The sequence below is a fragment of the Rhyacophila brunnea genome, unplaced genomic scaffold (assembly GCF_057557595.1).
Source record: "Rhyacophila brunnea isolate RB1 unplaced genomic scaffold, BYU_Rbru_1.0 scaffold_24, whole genome shotgun sequence".
Lineage (NCBI taxonomy): Eukaryota > Metazoa > Arthropoda > Insecta > Trichoptera > Rhyacophilidae > Rhyacophila > Rhyacophila brunnea.
This window is the reverse complement of record NW_028232904.1, coordinates 21,987,725-22,009,232: the sequence shown is the minus strand read 5'-3', so window position 1 is coordinate 22,009,232 and position 21,508 is coordinate 21,987,725. Positions and strand designations below refer to the sequence as shown.

At 34.7% G+C, this 21,508-nt stretch overlaps 1 protein-coding gene across 2 annotated transcripts in view; it reads right to left on the bottom strand.

The window, feature by feature from the left end:
• The window catches only part of Prx2 (Peroxiredoxin 2), a 36,452-nt gene that overhangs the window by 4,318 nt on the left and 10,626 nt on the right, over positions 1-21,508 (bottom strand). For both annotated transcript variants that reach the window (XM_085951077.1, XM_085951075.1), the window contains exons 2-3: positions 2,326-2,466; positions 537-676 (exon numbers count right to left, since the gene is read on the bottom strand). In XM_085951077.1, the coding sequence (XP_085807203.1) occupies positions 537-676; positions 2,326-2,456 (271 nt within the window). In that variant the 5' untranslated portion in view covers positions 2,457-2,466. The remainder of the gene's footprint in view (positions 1-536; positions 677-2,325; positions 2,467-21,508) is intronic.

Here is a 21,508-nt window from a genome sequence, read left to right as displayed (position 1 = left end):
TGCTTTCTGTCAGTATACCCTCGATATATGGTCCTATATTAAAGACCGTCCAATATCTTTGGGTCATATAACAGCGGCTAACAAATTTTGAAAATAGCCAATATACTGGATTTTTGTTAGGTTAGGTTAGGTTTTCATTCTTGAATTCATGAATTTTGGCAAAATTGGCTATGAAAATGCTCCACGAACAACACGTAATTTTTTCATCTCGCTGCTATTATAGAGATGACCGTTCACAGTCATCTCTTTCTGATAATAATGCTCACAGCAAACTGTGCTACGGTAAAATGAAATACGTACAATTTTCATGTAACTTGTTCTGACAGACATTTTGTTTTTCAATTTGTGTTTGGAGTCAGAGTATGGACCTAATAGGCTGAGCAAGTAGCTAACATCCATTTCTCATAAAAACCAAACTGTAAATACAAACCTTCACTCTGCGGAGGCCCATATGATATTATTAAAATCGGACGTGGTAAAAAAAAATCCATTAAGAGCTGTTTTAACCCTGATAGATCAAGAAATGCCGTAAATACCTTCTTTCTTGGGCGTGTTGATCCACGCCAAGTGACTGTAATGGCTGTCGGTGGACGCGGCGATGAGGGCGCAGTTGATCTTAGCGAACTCATCGGAACGGTCGGAGAACGCGATGATCTCCGTCGGGCAGACAAACGTGCTGAAGAAAATAAATTCACACAATGATAAAACAATTTACATTATTTATTTACGTTGAAGGACAGTAGAAATGAAATAAAAGGAATAAAAAATGCGTTAAATTGCATTTACAGCAATTAAAAGATATTTTCATGCAGTGAATGACCTTGCATAGACAATTATTATTGCCAACATTGTCTGTGAATTCACGCTTCACAGTTCGGTAACATCAATAGAGACTTGTGTAATGTCAGAATAGATTTTTTTTAAGCATACATCTATATAAACAAGATAAGTGGGTACCAAAACTGTATAATTGCCCAATCAATATTGTCAGCTTGCGATGAGTTAATACACAGATATTGTCAAGAGTCAGTGGCGAAGGGTGCCTATTGAAGGTGGGTAGCAGTGACAACCCGTGGGGGCAAGCAGGTCATATGTTGCGTAGGGTCGGCAGATTTTAAAGGGTGGCAAATAAAGGAACGAACACCATTAAATGGAACCTGGTTACATATCCTATTATTCCGATAGAAGATTATCGCATAGGAAAAAAAATCCCGAGGGAGCCTCCAAACTTGTCAACGCCTGAGACCTTCACGTTCTGAAAAAAATGAAAGGGGGTGGGATTCTAAGTCTGCCTAAGGGTAGCAATTTGCCTAGAGTTCGGTACGCTGTGGTAGGTGACTGAAAGAAAGTCCTAAGACAGCCATATTTACGGGACTTCAATTTGGAGCAACCGTTTCGGATCGGATTCAGTGCAAAAAAATTAATGAATATGAATACGAAACATGTTGGCCTTATATACCTCACTTATAAACTCAGTCAGAGCTCACTTTGAGCATAGCAACCTCAGTCTTGGGTATTTTCTCCCAAGGCATTCCCAGGCAAAATTGAAATAGATGCTTCACATCGCCACTGTAGGGTCCCGTGATACGCTCGATTAAGACCGATTGTGGTGCGGAGCGGGTTTTTGGTTTGGAGGGATTAACTTCAATGTGCTTATATACCTATAGCCTCAGATTTTGATACTGTGTGTAAGGTTACATGTAAGTCGTACGTATGCAGTGCATCGTGGGACACTTATTCGTGCGCCGCAGTACGTGAAACATGAGTTCGTATAACATTTTATCAAATGATGAGTTCTTCGTTGAACATTTCACCGTGGAATACATTTGTACGTATCTTACAAATTGCGGCGATAGTTTGCAAATAGTACTGTTCCAATTAGATTAACCCTAACCTAAAATAGTAAAGACATCTACACATGTTGTAGCATACGTACAAATATACTCCACGGTGAAATGTTCAACGAAACACGAACTCATGTTTCACGTACTGCGGCGCACGGATAAGTGTCCTGCGGTGAACTGTTTCCATACAAATTTCCGGATACGTGTGTGTAAAGTCTTTGGCTTTGTTATATTTTTTGTGTAACAGCTCATTATGTATTAGTGGATTTGCTATGAGCCGTCTTATTGACCAAGTCGACAATCAATTTTTTATTAAGAAGGTAGACTTTAAACAAGCGTCTAGTATGGAGTCTTCACCACTGGTAAGAGGGTTGTTCGAAATGAATCCGATCTTGATTTTCCCCGCGGAAACAAATGAAGCACGGAAGGTTTCCTCTGTTGGGAAGGTAGAATAATTAATAAGAATGATTGTTTAACTTACAAGTCTAATGGGTAGAAGAAGAGGACAACGTATTGGCCTGCGTAGTCTGTTAAAGAGATCTGTTTGAAATCCCCATTGACGACAGCCATTCCCTTGAACGCGGGTGCGGGTTTCTGAATCTTGAGAGACATCTTTGACTATCTGGAAGGAAAAAAAAATACATTGTTAACCAATTATTCCACCGAATAATATTTTATACTCGACATAGTGGCGCACACGCAACAGGAGTGAAACTACTCGTTTTGCCCTCCAGTCTAGAACAAGTAGTTTATAAGTACCAGCCATACTGGCGTATGCATATAACAGCAAACTGCATTCAAGCTATTTAATGCAAATTTGTATGCATAAACCTAAATAGAGTCCGTTGAATAGTGACGTCACGTCGCTGACATAATACGCGTCATGCTGTGACTATTGTTACCAACTTTTAAATTTTGATTCCCCGATAATAATTAAGGTGACGCATCAGTGAAACGCCAAATAATTTTCAACTGTACGGGCGACGAAATTTTGGACTCGCTGCCATTCACTGAGAGAATGTTGACCCAGGAACACGTCACTTTGCTGCGTGATGGCGACGGGTCAATTAATTCTAAAATCGTGTAAAGATGACTAAAAACGTTACCCATTTACTTTAAAAAGAAAACATGTCAATGAATATATTATTATTGTTACTAATAGAACAATAAACAGAACATAAAATGGACGTATGTTGGATTTATATGACAATTAATATTTCGTTTGACAGGCGTCATTTTCACCCGCCACCCGCAATCCGCGCATCGCCTAGCGACGATCTTTTTAGACCGTGCCTCAACTAATGCATGGCCTTAAGACTGAGCTGAACAGGAACAAGGTCATTCATAGTTCATTCAGAGACTAATCTCAGCGTTGAAAGGACGTCATTTTAATTCAGTCTAACCTCAAAAACCTCTAACCATCGGGGATTTATTCGAATGAATAATCATTATTACTTTTATTATTATTACCTCCAAACATAACATATGCGACGTAGCCTGGTGCCGGCCGACGGAATACAGGGCTGTCAAAAAATTTAAAGTTAAAAATAGCTTACTGTACAGATGGAATAATTACATACTTCCAAGCGTCAAACGGCATACAACATTCATCTAAAATAATTATGAAAAGACTAGCTGATTATGTTATGTTATTTTTGTATTGTTCTTATTTTTTAGCAAAATATTTCACATATTATCTGATGATGTGTATTTTGGATATATCGTAATATGTATCTGGTCTCATTAAAATTGCTATTAAGTTGATATAACATAGGAAAATCTGTAGATCATTAAAATGTTAATTTCGTTATAGTTTTTAATTAAACCGGTGCAATTACATATTAGATTTAAACACTGTTGTACTGTGTGACTTTTATAATATCAGATAAAACTGTAGGATGTCAGCAGAAGAGTAAACAAAACCCAGCTCATGGGATAACCGAATGGTAAGCAACTGTATATATTATATTTTCCCGCCAAATTGCACACAATTAAAAACAATTTATCATAAAAACAAGTAAGACGTCTTCGACAGCCCTGGGTGATTGATTCGATAAAGTCGGCAGTTTTTTTTGTCTTGTTCTCTGCGATCGCTAGCTTTGAATAAAAAAAATCTATGGGTGACCACGTTAATAATCATTTTTTATGAGTATAAATTATTTCTTGCATTGGCTTTTATTAATTAATAATTATTGTACCTACCAACTAAAAGTAAAGTTGCGTTACTTGTTTGTAAAAGTGTCAGACTAAATTAATTAAACTAATCGGGTAAGTAAAAAAAAGTCATTAATTGAGTTAGCATTTACTTGGTAGAATTCCATTTTAAAAGAAATGAAAATATAATTAATTATATTTTCATTTCTTTTAATAAAAAGTCACTTTCTTTTATAATAAACAGACATCACTATATTAATTTTTTTTAAATATGCATTAGAATTAAACAATATGTACCTATTTTTTTTAATAATTATGTAATAGGTCTTACATATTCAAAATAAATACTATTCATTAATAATGTTTTTTGGATAGCACATGAAATAAAAATGTAGGTAGATATGTATTTCAACATCCTTCGTATGTTTAGCTCTCGGACAATTTCAGGTTAAAACGTTATTAATATATTATTATTAAGTTTATATCGTGGCTATCCATCATATTGGTTGCAATGTTTTCCACCAAACACCTGATTAACAAATTGAATTTAGTAACATTTACGTATATTAGAAGATATCATTTTTTGGTCACCCCATATTTTATTAAATAAGAGGTCATTATTATTACTTTAGACCAAAGCATTGTCGGCGACCTTTGCATATTACCAGTAGAGCAACAATTCCGGACCACATGTAAAAAAATCATATTTTCAATTCTCAAGGGCAATTCTGTAGAGCGTCCCCTTAACCCAATGCTTACGGGCCCTTTTAATTAATTTTGTAATTAACGTGTTAATTTGCATTTGAAAAGTAATTAGCAAAAACACAATTTTGTGCGGCCCGTAAACATTGGGTTAATTTAAAATTTTGAAATTGTGAATAGGTGTAAAAATGTGCAAACGGTACCTTATAAATTTAATAATTATAAATGAATAATTATCATGAAATTTAAATAATTTATTTGTTTTAATACTAGGGTGGGTCAATAATTCCTTAGAAAAAAGCATTAAAACAGTTTTTATTTTTGTATTTTTTTTTTATTTCTCAACATAATCTCCTTGGAGCTCAATACACTTGGTTAGACGTTTCTCAATTTTTTTTAAACCGTCAGAAAAATAAGTTTTCGGAAGGTCCTCAAAATAAGCATTTGTCCGATCGATGACTTCTTCATTTGAAAAAAAACGTTGTCCACTTAGCCATTTTTTTAAGTTTGGGAAAAGGAAAAAGTCACTGGGGGCTAAATCTGGCGAATACGGTGGGTGGTCGACCAATTCGAACTTCAATTCTTAAATTTTAGCCATTGATTGTAAACATGTGTGAACACGGGCATTGTCCTGATGAAAGAGGATTTTTTTCCTGTTTAAATGAGGCCGTTTTTCTTCAATTTTGTTTTTTAGCTGGTCCAATAAAGATGCATAATAATCCCCTGTTATTGTTTTTCCTTTTTCCAAATAGTCAACGAAAATAATTTCACGTGCATCCCAAAATACAGTAGCCATAACCTTACCAGCTGATTTCACGGTTTTCGCCTTCTTTGGACATGGTTTGCCTTCGCAATCCACTGCTTTGACTGTTCTTTCGTCTCGGGAGTATAGTGGTGTATCCATGTTTCATCTACAGTCACAAAGCGACGAAAAAATTCATCCGGATTGCGTTGCATGAGCGACAACAGGGCTTTAGAGGCCACCACCCTATTGCGTTTATTGTCGACTGTGAGCAAACGCGGCACCCATCTTGCAGAAATATTTTTCATGCCCAATTTGTCATGTAAAATAGAAATGACGCTACCTTTTGAGATCCCTGTAACCTCAATTATCTCACTCAACTTTAATCTTCGGTCACTTAACACCATATCGTGGATTTTATTGATCATTTCTGGTGTAGTCACCTCTACAGGACGTCCTGAGCGTGGTTCATCCTTTGTTGATGTACGACCACGTTTAAATTCATTTAACCAGTTATAAATAGTTGCAAGTGAATGAGCAGATATGCCGTGAACTAAATCCAACTCATTTTTTATTTCCTTTGCTGTTAACCCTTTTATATTAAAATGTTTAATAACAGCTCTAAACTCAATTTTCTCCATTTTCCATTTTTCCATTTTCCACAAGCAAATTTTTTTTTTAAATGTACGAGAAACACACAACAACCCGACCAATCTGATTGAAACTTCGCAGCATACTGAATCGGTAGTGCCGCTGCATGAAAACAAACCGCTTACAGTACTAGTCGCGCCACCTGTCGGCTTTTCTAAGGACTTATTGACCCACCCTCGTATCATATTTATTTTATACTTCTTAATGCACAAAAGGATAAAGTATACCCAGTAAACATTTCCATAATATGGCAATACAGTTTCGCGGGCTCATTGACAATATTGACATTTCCATCGATCCTTGATATTATATGTATACATTTTTACCATCATGAATCCATCTATAGCCCAACGACGACAGGCAGTTAACTTCAATCAAGACGAACTAAACTTACTAAATGCTTGTTATGATGAACTCATTTTAGACTTATATTAAAGTGACACTGAGAGATCGCGCAGATCACCGCCATTTTATGTATAGTGCGCATTCCTGTACGCATCTTCGTGACGTATACATTTTTTATAGTTTTCTTATTCGGCTGACAAACCACTAACTGCGTTGAGTGCGGTTTGAGACTGTATGAATACGGCTGATAGTGGTTTAATGCGATTAATATTTTTCTTCAAAATAAAATTGTAATTATGATGCCATCTGTTAATACTAACACAAACTAATGCTATATAATACTACTTAATAGTTTTCCTCTATATCGTGTTAATTATTTTATAGATGAAAAATTATCACCAATGTGATAGCGGCAATAGTGTAGTGGTCTTCGTAGTTTGGTGCGTAAGGTGCCGGGAGGTATTAGAATGGTGGTACCCGGCAGACCACGAATTTCTATGAAAAAATAAAACCTTAGAAACATCATTATTTAGAAATATATTAAAAGTATATCGTAATAACTGGTACCTATATTGGTTAAGAGTTGATTGATTACAAGAGATGGCAGTATATTGTATGCAATATATTAATTTATTTAAAACAACCGACCAGGGGCTAGTAGGTAGTGAGTGTAGATTACAGCATGTATACACGCTCATTCTCTATAGCCGGCCTTGCATGCACGGATTTGTAGAGTGAGTAAACAAGTAAATCATGTCAGTTTTTCATTTTTGTGTATTTTGATTCATATATTTTTTTATTGACATGGCAAGAAATTCGTATATTATCAAGATGGTGTCTGTTTACATAACTAGCTGTCAACAGTGTTGATAATATAATAAGATTTATTTAATACTGATAGTCTTTCATATTTGCGTACATAATTGATACTCAGAATAACGTTTGTTTGTCGGAAACAAATAAACAAAATTAAAACCATTTCTATCATTTCTGGTTAAAGATGTCAGATTTGAGGTTATCTGATTATTGTATACAAGAGGTGCACGCGCATTCTAAAAACATTCACTAATCATAGGAAAAATAGCCAATTAATGTTTAGTGACATTCTATTCAGAAATGATTAAAAACTGAGATGAGAAGAAGACACAAAAACAGTTGAGTTTTACTTTTTGGGTCATAATGTGAATACGTGTATTAAATAAGGCTCTAAGTACCAAAAAGTAGTATTGCCTGTAGTTACAAAATACCGAGTCATTGCAGTAAAATTTCATGAAGCAGACCTTTTGAAAAATGTAGTTTTACAGTGTGAAGCAATCACGGCAGCTTCTATAATTTTAGGTATTAAGAACTCGCAAGTGTCAACACACCATCGCCAGCTATTTTATATTGAATGCCGTTGACCACTACAGTGCTACTTACACCATTATAAATAAAACACGCGAACGGACTTACAACGTCTACAGGTTTAATTATTTTGCTGTATTTTTTTGACTTGCTTGAGTCACTTAGACTATAGTTGAAGTTATTGGCGTTGGTATGTAGAACATTTTTCTATAAAAATGTCAGTTTTTATGTTTTTGGTACTTAGCGCCTTAATTAATACACGTATTCATGTGTTCATGACAGTATTTATATTTATTTTGTCATAGATAACTCGCTGACATTAGGAAATAAAATAACCATAATGAAACTGACTCACGTTTTATTACTAGGAAAGAATCCATTTAGCTTTTAATCTAAAACGTTTTCATTCCGACAGTGTGTGTATGTATAAGTTAGTAACTTCTACGAAGCCTTCTTCAAGGTTTAAGATTAAAAATTCCATGGATGTTTTTATTACCTACTGATCTTGTTTTGTGATAAAAACAGAGTAATATTAAAATACCAGCAAAGCTATGAAAATTTAGGTCGAATGTTAGATTTCTTCTAGAGATATAGCACTGAAGTATCATTATGATACAAAGTTAGTAAATCGGCTTCCAAGTTAAATATACGATTGTAAATTCTACATAACTGTTTTCAATATTCTGTAAATGAGGTCTTGTTCTAAAATGATCCATTATTACTATTCCAACATAAAATATTGCTATTCTGTGTTCAATGTATAAGTGAGGACCAGTCAAAGAATTTGGAATCTAGATAGAAGGGGTCTTATATTAAGAATATTGAACAGTTCTATTTTCGAATCAAACGATTGTACCTACAGTATATGTTTCATAACTTTGCACTCCGGATCTAGGATGAAAATGATATTATACATACTAAGAATACTGTTTTTACATAAGTATGTATTTATTTAATTATCACTACATATTATATTAATATTAGTGAATGAAATTTTATCTAATTTTAAGCGAGATAATCAGGCAAAGAGACATATCAGTGTAGAAAATAGTGCAAAGTTATAAAACGTATACTCTACTGATTAGTTGTATTATTGGTAACAAGTTCATTATTTTCTTCTTCTGACGGTAGCCCCAAAAAAAAATTGCAGCTCACGTACCGGTTTGAAGTCTGCTGCTGTGTTTACATAACATACATATGCATTTCTCAGTGTTTTACATGATTCTTCATATTAAAAATAATAATTGTCACTTTACTGCTTTTGGTTGCCTACATAACATTGAAGAGGGGGGGGTATCTTTACGAAGGTATCCAGTGAGGCTATTCTAACACATCACTTAACTCCAAAAGCAATAAAAAAGTGTGTATACACAGTTAATTACTATGGGAAATTACCATCAAACGTGCCGTCTTTTAACATGGCCTATCATGACCGTGCTGTGCTCACTGTTTTGAAGTAAGATAGAATACGTCAATATTGCATAATAGAGAATACTACTAATTTACAAATTAATACTACCAACGTCACGGTCGACATGTAGTTACCCACCCGCGAGCTGTCAAATATTATAGGTTATATTCGATGATTGTTTGATGTTTGTACAAAAAATTTCACTTGGGTAGGTGTTATTGTTTAATATGTAACGCTACAGTATCCTTTGCCTAATACAATTGTTCAAAGTAAAAGAATTGACAGTTTTGATGTTTATGACGTGAATATAACATTCACACCGCGACGTGAATCTTTAAAACCGATAAAAAAAAAAAATACCGCTTCGATTTTACATCATGTCCGTACATCAATTATCACTCATGCGTAATCTATGCGGTCGACATGAAATTGCTGTCAAAAGTTATCTAACTACACGTGCTCAGATAAGAAAATAAAAAAACAAATACTTGTGTTCTGCGTAAATTAAGTGGTAGATCATTTTGTGTTTCCTGTTTTTTATTCAAAAGAAGGAAATAACATGTTATGGAAGAAAATAATTGCAATTTAAATAAACACTGGAACCAAGACATTGGAAAATTTCTAATAAAAATATATTTTAGTCAATATCTATCTCATAGATGTCTCTGTTGCATGAAAACAGAACATAATTTTATTTCTTTTAATATTACACACTAATTATTAAGTACTGCTGTTAAAAGTATTATAAAATTATCTTAGGTAGTTTATAATATTTATGTATTGAGGCGGCTAATCGTAAAGTGCTATGTTTCAACAGCACCTCTCTTGGCTGTGTTGTATTATGATTGTCATTCCATAGAATAGATGCGCTGATTTCAAAATTATGGATTATTAATGCCCAGTGTTATTTATTATTAGTAGGTACTGTTAATGGCCCCCATTTGGGGATGTCTGTGAATCTGGAGAGGCCCAAACCGATATCAAATCAACAAATAGTAAGGGTTGATTGCGAAAATAATGTTAAATATCTGACCGGCAACATTGTCTGAATGCCGTTAAAAAAAAAACGAATGGCAACGCCGCATTTGTACGGCTCGTAAGCGACCGTTTGTTTTAGCGGGAGAAGCATTTTTGACAGCAACGCAGTAAGCAGTGTTAACCTCGCTATCCGACAAAACCATAAATTGAAAAGAGTTTGTATAAAAATGTAACCTTTAGAATATATTAACGTAAATATACCTAGCCGTTTCCAACACAATTCCGGTGTGTTATTTGTTCACCTCAAAGTCCCGAATCCAGACAAAAAATCCACACAACAAAGCAAAGTGACAGCATGTTTTCACTTTCATGGAGGGAAATGACTGTACTTATATTATTAATCTCATTACTTAATACTTTGGACGCTGAAGACGCACCTGGCGCGTAATGACCAGGCGGCCGATCAATGTAATTAACGTGCATTTTAAAGGTGGTAATTAAAAAATCATTATCTAGTCAGCAGCGAATGAGTTAACTATTAAATTCCCAATACGGTGCCATTGTTTACTCAGTATTGACGATTTACACCTATTGAATGTAATATTATTATTGATTCTTATCTAATGATCTATTATTAGGGTTTTGATGATTTATATGCCTATTGATTGTATTATTAGTGATAAGGTAGGGGTTTTTTACAAACACTTCAACTATTCATAATTTGTTCGTTATATTTTTTATTGTGATCCTTGACTTGATAAGTAGGTGATTAAGTTTTTACCTACTTTATTGTATTATATTACATATATAAGTTAAAATTAACTGTATTCCAAGACCTGAACAAAAACGATGCATAAGTGCGAGTGAGAAAGTATTCGGCACCCTTATAATCTCTGCGACACGCGCTAGAGTAAGACAAAAGGTTTACAGATGTGGGAGATGGTTTGCTACGGTGTCGCCGCCAAATCTTACTTTATTGCTTAACTAAGCGTCGATAACCGTATTGCTAAAATTGCTATTTTTTGTGTTAAACATAAAGTCAGTAGTAAATATTTTTAGTTAATTAAGTAGAAAAGATGGTTGTATTAAAATGTGGTAGCCGTACTGATAAGCAAGAAGATGTTATTACGTTTCATAGGTAAGTTGATACATGTTCGTGATAATTTATTTGTATAGTATTATGTATTTTAACATCAAGTGACCTCTTCTTCTTCTTCCACGGCGCTACATCCCGGGGTGGGATTTGGCCTCCTCCACAACCGCTCTCCACTCACTCTGGTCTCTCGCCACACTTCTGCAGTTACCGGGTCTTCTTATCTGAAGCCAGTTTACTTTTACGGCGTCAGCCCATCTCCTTCTTGGACGGCCTCTGGGTCTCTTCCGTTGGGGTAGCCACTTCGTCATGATCCTTGGCGCTCTAACTTCAGGCATTCTCTCCACATGTCCCGCCCATCGTAGTCTTTGGGACTTACAGTATCTTATGATTGTTTGCTGTTCAATCAGCTCTTCCAACTCGTGGTTCATTTTTATTCTGTAGTTCCCATTTTCCATGCATTGCTGAGTGCGCATAGTACCTGAAGATACCGAAAGGTAAAACCCGGGTAGCAAAAAAACTACTCAAATGGAATAGTACAAAACTTAAATCCATTAGAATTTAAATTCAAATTCCATCAAGTACCGTCAGCTGATAGTACTAATTTTAATTCTATTAAGTAAATAATATTTGAAACTAAAAACATCAAAACTCGTGACGGTTTTTTTCAGCGATAACTTTTGGTCGCAATTTTCCTTAATTACATTGGACACATTACGTGAATTTACCATATTAAGCATTAAGGTGATACATCAGTGAAACGGCAAATAATTTTCAACTACAGGCGCGATGAAATTTTGGACTCGCTCGCATTCTGAGAGAGAACGTCGAGCTGGAAACACGTCACTTTGTTTCGTGATGGCGACGGGGGTATTAATTCTTAAATCGTGTAAAGATGACTAAAAACGTTACCCATTTACTTTAAAAAGAAAACATGTCAATGAATATATTATTATTGTTACTAATAGAACAATAAACAGAACATAAAATGGACGTATGTTGGATTTTATATGACAAATTATATTTCGTTTGGCATGCGTCATTTGCACCCGCGACCCGCAATCCGCGCATCGCCTGGCCACGATCTTTTTAGACCGTGCCTCAACTGAGGTATAGCCTTAACAAGGGTCTATTTTAAATAATACTTTAAAATTGTTTATAATCACCAACAAAATAGCTCAATAATTGCAGTTCAAACATAAATCACTGTCCTATGCAACATGTCAGCGTACAATGTAGTACCCGACACATATGATGTCATTCATAGCATAGTTGCAGTACACAAGGTCGAATAATCACTTAAGTCTTTATACATTAGAATATTTTATAAATAGGAGGTTACAACCGTTATCTTCGAAATAAAATATATTTTTTAACTTTTGATTTTATAAAACTTTTAATATAAGGCAATAAACTCAAATTAGCCAAAAATGCAGTTCCGACCTTTGACGCAGGACATATTGTTAAAATGATGAATTATTTCTATTAAAAGAAAAAACTTTAATAAAGCAGCTGATACACAAGCCAATAACTCACCAAAGACCATGCGATTGCTAATTGCATAATCTGTTTTTTTATGTGCCAGGCGGTGTTAGCGGAGGGAGCGCACAGTGTCACTAGCATGTCTGAACGTGAACCATATGAATCATCCGTAGCAAACAATCACAAGATGTGTTAATTGTATTAATTGGCTGTGGCACAGTTCGCTGTGAGCTTTCTTATCAGAAAGAGATGACCAAACACTATACGGTCTCCAATTTTATTAGATTCAATATGAACATTAATTCAATTTTCATAGCTGTTTTTGACAAAAGTCATGAAATCAAGAATGAAAACCCAACAAATAATCCAGTATATCGGCTATTTTCAAAATTTGTTTGCTGCTGGCTTCCTGTAAGTGTAAACTGACAAGAACCGTGTTTTATTTAGACATGAATTTTATGTCAGTACTATACGACTCAAAGAGGTAGGACGGTCTTTAATTTCACTGTGCAGTGTGATACGGCGAACTGCATCCATACATGTTTCCGGGCACGTGTTGGCGGAGGGAGTGCACAGCGTCATGAGCGATGTCCGGACAAAACAGAACGGTGACAAAACAGAACATGACAAAACAGAAAAGTGACAAAACAGAACAGCCAGGGGAAAAATGAAACATTAATTTTTGTGGAATCTATTTATTAATTAAATTTTAAACGAAATACCTATATATAATTATTTAATATTTTAAAAAAAAATCAATTTTAAGTGAAATCATCAAGGTATAATACATTAAAGTATCTACATAAAATATTAGTGTTGTATAAAGTACAACACAATTTTTTTTTTTTACAATACCTATTATTTTGAAAATAATGCATTTTTTTTATATATAGAGTATATAAAATTGTATAATGTAATCACTGCATGTTGGCCATTCGGCGTAAATACCTCAATTTATTAAACTGATTATTTCGTTGTACCTAGTCACCCAATCATTTTGAACATATTATATTGATTAAGATGAGATATCCTAAGCTTGCCGGCAACACCGAGTTAAGTCCCATTTATTTGAGGCTTTCTAGCGATTAGGAATGCTTTGATTTATTATGGCGTATTGAAAATCTGTGCTATTAAAAATCTATCAACATAATAGAGATAGGACAATTTCAATATTAAATTTATATTTTTCTTGAAAGGTCATAGTTATATTTATCGTTGTTCTGTTTTGTCACTGTTCTGCTTTGTCATGTTCTGTTTTGTCATGTTCTGTTTTGTCGTGTTCTGTTTTGTCATGGAACTGTCATTAGCATGTCTGAACGTGACGTGAACCATGTGTATCATCCGTAGTAAGCAATCTCAAAATGTGTTATTAATTGTGTTAATTATATGTTATTTTCAATATTTACATCTGTACCATTATATGCCTTGAACTTTGTCATGTAAACGCAACACGCATTCAATATTGATATGTAAGGATCGAGGAATTTCAACTGCCCAAAAAACGATGCTCGTGCAAACAATGTTCTCCATATTTTTGTACGGTATCGAGTCATGGACCCAGAGGGCAAGGGAGCAAAATGCAATTGATGCCGTCGAAATGCGGTGTTGGCGCAGAATGCTTCATATTTCTTGGACAGAGCACAGGACAAACCAGTCAATTATCCATAGACTACAGATAAAGAAACGACTCATGACAATATAATTAGAGATGGATTCCGCAGTTTTTTGGACATATTGTTCATAACCTGGAGAGACTGGTGGTTTTTGGTAACCTCCAGGGAAGGTGAAGCAGAAGAGCGTTGGCACACTGAAGTGACCAAGTAAAGGAGCTTTCTGGGGGCAACCTTCACTCTACCTTGAGGGAACGACCAAGAAGAGAGAAGAGTATTTCTTTCATTTAATAACTTGCCTCTCATTATCATAAACCAAAACTGTCAGTATTGGTCTATGGTGACTAACTTTCGCATTTCTAGTTTATTAATTTATCCGTTTTGTGAGTTAAACATTTATCCAGTTTCACACATAAACAGATACGTGATTACACGAAAACAGCTCATAAATAATTTTGTAATTATATGTCACTTGTATCAGTTTAATTCACAATTATTTGAGTGGGGATATTAAATTGTTATAATAAAGCTAGTGTCAGTTGGTGTGGCGGTGATATATGAGAAAATAATCTGCATAGTTACCGTGATATTAAACCGAATAAGCCGATGTCGTTGATCTAATTTGGACCCAATTGGGCAGATGTCATTGTTTAATATCGATAAGACTAATGATTAATATAGTTAGATTATAATATTGCAACACAATTAACATGAATTGGCAATAAATTTGAGTGTTATATATATATCAGATAAAAATTATAACATTCGACACTTTGGATACGTTACTGTGCATAGATGAAAAATCAATATCAATGATAAACAATAACCGCACAGGACGTCCTGAAAAGTGATAACACTTAACGGCATTCCAATTTTATTGAATATAAGAAATTGACAATTCAATAAAATAACCAGTTTCCCGGAACTACTCCCTATGGGAGCTAATGTGGTGTGGCGTGAGATTTACTATTTGGTAGTAAAAATAAAATTGATAAAATATTATATCTTTATTTTTTTACCTTGTCCATTACATACATAGATGACTAGTTAGACAAGAAATTTATAATATTTATCATCGCTACGATTGTGTCATCGAAAATAATAATATCGTTGCCCTACCTACATCGTTTTTTTTTCATTATCAGCAAGTTCTTTACCATCGAAAAGCGCAACAACCTCCTCCCACAGGGTTTTTTTTTTCATTTCACGATTTGAATAATCTACGGATGGCAGTGGCGGAGGGTGGAGGTAGGCTGTTAAGATCCGACATAAATAGTGCACACTAAACTTTATCAATCAAACGTATTTGTTTTCATTGAACCAATACATTTTGCAGATGGTGCTGTCAGTTTTTAAAATTCGATTAAACCCTGTGTAACCCAAGCCATAATTTATAATTTTAATAAAATATTCGTCTATCTATAAAATATCTAAAAATATTTCCAAAAAAAGATTTTTGTTGTGGGTATATGCATGAGATGTTTTCAAATTATGTATGTCCAATATATTAGAATGTTATACTCATCTTGTGGATTATTCGTTGAATGAAAGAAATAGTTTATTAAATTATTAACAAGTCTAAGTACGTTAATATTGGAGTGATCTGTGACGTCGGTTAGTAATTAAGACATTAGATGGATACCTACCTTGATTTAATATACAAAAACCGATAGCCAATATTGTAAGCACAATTTAATAAGCATTTCACGCAATAACTACTAGTTAAAATCGTCGTAATTAAGTAGGATGCCCGTTGCTTAATTGGAAAAGCACAATGACGCGAATTCAGCGGTTACTGGTTCAAGTCCCATCGGGTGTCGTATTTTTTTTCTAAAAAAGATTTTTCTAGTAAGTAGGTGTATATAATATAATATGCATAAGATGTTTTCAACCACAGAACAGATAATAAATAGAATACCGATAGGCAATATTCAATATGCCGAATGGTGAAGCAGGCTTTTGAATGTGAGTGTCCTACGAAAATGAAACACGCATTATGCACGTGCAATAGTGTGTATAATACACCAACATTAAATGAGTGTAAATGCATAAACCGAGAGCAGTTTTTAGTATTCGACGTAAAACGTATTCTTAACACGTGTGTAAGTTTAACCCGGATTCTTCCTTACTCGAGTCGGTTACCTGCTATCGCCTTACCCGTTGTGTATTTCAGTTCCCATTATTTCTGAGTTCCCTGTTTTCAACATATAACAATAAATGAATACGTGTATTAATTAAGGCTCTAAGTACCAAAAAGTAGTATTGCCTGTAGATACAAAATACCGAGTCATTGCAGTAAAATTTCATGAAGCAGACCTTTTGAAAAATGTGGTTTTACAGTGTGAAGCAATCACGGCAGCTTCTATAATTTTAGGTATTAGGAAGTCGCAAGTGTCAACACATCATCGTCAGCCATTTTATATTGAATGAAGTTGACCACTGTAGTGCTATTTACACCATTATAAATAAAACAGGCCAATGGACTTACAACGTCAACAGGTTTAAATATTTTTCTGTATTTTTTTGACTTGCTTGAGGCACTTAGACCATAGCTGAAGTTATTGGCGTTAGTACGAGGGTGGGTCAATAAGTCCTTAGAAAAGCCGACAGGTGGCGCGACTAGTACTGTAAGCGGTTTGTTTTCATGCAGCGGCACTACCGATTCAGTATGCTGCGAAGTTTCAATCAGATTGGTCGGGTTGTTGTGTGTTTCTCGTACATTTAAAAAAAAAATTTGCTTGTGGAAAATGGAAAAATGGAAAATGGAGAAAATTGAGGTTATGTTATTAAACATTTTAATATAAAAGGGTTAACAGCAAAGGAAATAAAAAATGAGTTGGATTTAGTTCACGGCATATCTGCTCCTTCACTTGCAACTATTTATAACTGGTTAAATGAATTTAAACGTGGTCGTACATCAACAAAGGATGAACCACGCTCAGAACGTCCTGTAGAGGTGACTACACCAGAAATAATCAATAAAATCCACGATATGGTGTTAAGTGACCGAAGATTAAAGTTGAGTGAGATAATTGAGGTTACAGGGATCTCAAAAGGTAGCGTCATTTCTATTTTACATGACAAATTGGGCATGAAAAATATTTCTGCAAGATGGGTGCCGCGTTTGCTCACAGTCGACAATAAACGCAATAGGGTGGTGGCCTCTAAAGCCCTGTTGTCGCTCATACAACGCAATCCGGATGAATTTTTTCGTCGCTTTGTGACTGTAGATGAAACATGGATACACCACTATACTCCCGAGACGAAAAAACAGTCAAAGCAGTGGATTGCGAAGGCAAACCATGTCCAAAGAAGGCGAAAACCGTAAAATCAGCTGGTAAGGTTATGGATACTGTATTTTGGGATGCACGTGAAATTATTTTCGTTGACTATTTGGAAAAAGGAAAAACAATAACAGGGGATTATTATGCATCTTTATTGGACCAGCTAAAAAACAAAATTGAAGAAAAACGGCCTCATTTAAACAGGAAAAAAATCCTCTTTCATCAGGACAATGCCCGTGTTCACACATGTTTACGATCAATGGCTAAAATTGAAGAATTGAAGTTCGAATTGGTCGACCACCCACCGTATTCGCCAGATTTAGCCCCCAGTGACTTTTTCCTTTTCCCAAACTTAAAAAAATGGCTAAGTGGACAACGTTTTTTTTCAAATGAAGAAGTTATCGATCGGACAAATGCTTATTTTGAGGACCTTCCGAAAACTTATTTTTCTGACGGTTTAAAAAATATTGAGAAACGTCTAACCATGTGTATTGAGCTCCAAGGAGATTATGTTGAGAAATAAAAAAAAAATACAAAAATAAAAACTGTTTTAATGCTTTTTTCTAAGGAATTATTGACCCACCCTCGTATGTAGAACACTTTTCTATAAAAATGTCAGTTTTTTTGTTTTTGGTACTTAGAGCCTTAATTAATACACGTATTCAAATATCAACCCTGTTTATTCACAGACATGTAGCTACTACATTCACCTTCTCAAAACAAAGTCAACGTTCGGGTTAAACATCTGTTTTTCCACAATAGAAAGTCAACAGTTACTGTTTGTTTTAATTAATTTAATACGTCTGATGAGTATTGAATCAATATTATTTGTCACACAACACTCGGCTTAATACAGTAAAACAATATTTACTTAATTGTTTCGTGAAACTTATTTTACTGTATGCCTTTCGTCAAATGATATTTTGAGTGGTGTATATTTTGGTAAATTGTAAATTAAAAGTAATAAGTCAACACTTGGGTGAAGTGGCGACCGGTGAGTTATTTTACTGGAAGTCCACTTTTTTTAAAGTATGTTATTGTTCATTTGTATGAGAAATCCATTCTTCTGTTTTTCATCGACACATATTTTTCAATCACACGTTTGTTTGTTGAAGTCAGGAATCTCTTGTATCATTCTTTTTTCGATACTGAGCATACATTATGCGTTCAATCTTGGTTGCGTGATTGTGTTTCTGCTAAAACACTTGATCCGTTTGAGTGTGGAAAAACATCTTTCACTTTCCACTGATGTCATCGGAATAGTGCAAATTAAGTTTAATAGTAAAACCATTTTCGTAAATGTGTCAATAAGATTTTTTTCTATTAATAATAATGCTGAGGCACCATCAGCATTATAAAAAATATCCAAGCTGTAAATAACAGACAATTAATTTCAACATAATACGAATCCGCGTTCGGGAGGTTTGAGCGGTGCTCCAAGAAAACAAATTCACCGAAAGAAGTATTGCTATTTCGCGCTACCGGCTACAGACGAACATTATTGCTGTCGCACTCATTCTCATTACAAGGCATGATTACTTGAGCGCTCTGGGAATGCGCTCCCATGAGTAATGTATGTAGGATTTAAAATAGTCAGTTAAAACACTTAGAATTTTTTTTATTGTACATGAATTAATGACTACGGTAATAGATCAGAACACTTTTAATAAATCAAATATACATGAAATATTTAAAAAAAAAAAAAATTCGCATAAATTGAGTGCGAGTTCTGCGCTCTACCGCTCTCAAGGCGCATCGCCACTGCTTAGGTGAGTCGCACACATGACTGCAACATATCACCTTTGTCTATGCGATTCGGTTTGCATTCATAAAACACAGGATTTCGACGCAGAAAGATGCATTTGTAGAACCGCAATTTGGGACGTGCCATTCATCAGTGGCGAAGGGTGGATGTAGGCTGTTATATCCAACATAAATAACGCACACTAAATTTTGTCAGTCAAACTTATTCGTTTTCATTGAACAAAAACTACAATGAGTAGATGGTGCTGGTTAGTTTATAAAATTCTATTAAACCCTACCAAAATCAAACCGTAATAATTTAGGTATGCTATGGACGATCCGACAAAAATAGTGCGCACTTTTTTTTGCCCAGCAAATGCATCTGAAAAATGTATTGGTTCAATGAAAATAAATATGTATGATTGACAAAGTTTAGTATGCATTATTTATGCTGGATCTTAACAGCTTACCCTCACCCTTCGCCACCGCTATGCGCTAACCTAACCTAACCCATCTATATGTTAAATAGTTAATCGCAAAATTTAAAATAGGTAAGTGGTCACTGGAGAAAAGAGTAAAATTCAACTGGAGACAGTTAACAATTTAAATAATAACTATTGACAGCAATCAGATACACGTGGCATGACATGGCATGTAACGCAACAATGATAAAAATTTAATTTCACAATCATTACAAATATTGTAATGATAACGTCAGAACTGGTGCAAAGTCCATGACATTTGAGAGGAAAAATATGTTAATTAAGTATGACATAAACGGGTGGAATTTTTAAGAGACTTTTTAATGAGCAAATTAGTAAGTATTATATTCCCTTCATAGCAGTTATTGTTAATATGGAGATATTAATATTGAAATGACATCGTAGCCCTGCGCCCATCAAAAGGATGATTCAAGAGTTAGAATTAAGTAGACCGTTAGTATTGCAGAACGGAGGCAAAATAAAGATAGACAATAGTGACACACATACTATGCATAATTTAATCACCGAGATGGAACACTGTAATTATGTTTCTACGCCTAACATTTTTTTTAAGAAGATAATACGATCCATAATATGATCCATAATACTTTTCCGATGCAAAAATTCAAACAATCATTAGGTATAAATGTTTCAAATAATCATTTTTGGTCTAAAATAAATAATGTCCTTTTTTGTGACGGGAAAATAATTTTATTGATCTCTTTTTCGAGTGCAAGCATAGAATTATTAACATGGAACATGTTTTACTCATTATCTCCAAAGCAAAAGCGTTACGAAAAATAGACGTAGAATAACTATAGACGCGTAGCCCACCCGTGCCCCGCCCCGATCACTTACGCGCGCCGATTATTTTCATTTTACGTTCAGTAGATAGATATTAGTCTATGTTCAGAAGCCTACATTCTGTGCGACGTATTGTTCGTCTGCTATTATTACTTCTTAAGTTTTATTATTGTAATTACATAATTTTTAGAAAAGCAAAATTGTTTGAATCCTTTGGATTCGGTTACTTTGACAAATAAATTTTCTTTCGAATTTGGACAACCGGCATTCAGAGAATCAGTAGGCAAAGCATGTTCCATGATTAATAATTTTAGCCGTCAAGGTTTAAGTAACCATCATCTGAGGGGACGAGGGGGACTAAGCCCCCCCCCGCGAGACACAAAGCGCCGAGTTTTTAGTAAAGTTTTACTACAAAGCCTTCGATCTGACAAGCGGAAAAATAAATTTGGCACACAAACTTGCTTCGACTGAATAACTACACAATCAATTAGCAAAGGAGAGAATATTGCTATCATAATATGATGCACAAATGAATCAGAAAACAAAATGCTTACATTAATAGTCAAATATTTATATTATTATTTAAGACGTATTCTGCAGTTCTCTGCAGACCAGATAACCTGGAAAGATTGGTGGTTTTGGGTAGTCTCCAAGGAAGGCAAGCAGAAGACGAGCGTGAAAGACCTGACTGGGGGCAGCCTTCACTCTGCCTTGAGAGATGCGTGAGAGAGAGAGGATTGAGAGGGTTGGAAAGTCTTAGTCACTTAAAAGATGACAGAATTTCAAGGTGGTCATGATTCACAGCCATGACGGAACGACCAAGAAAAAAAAGATTGTGC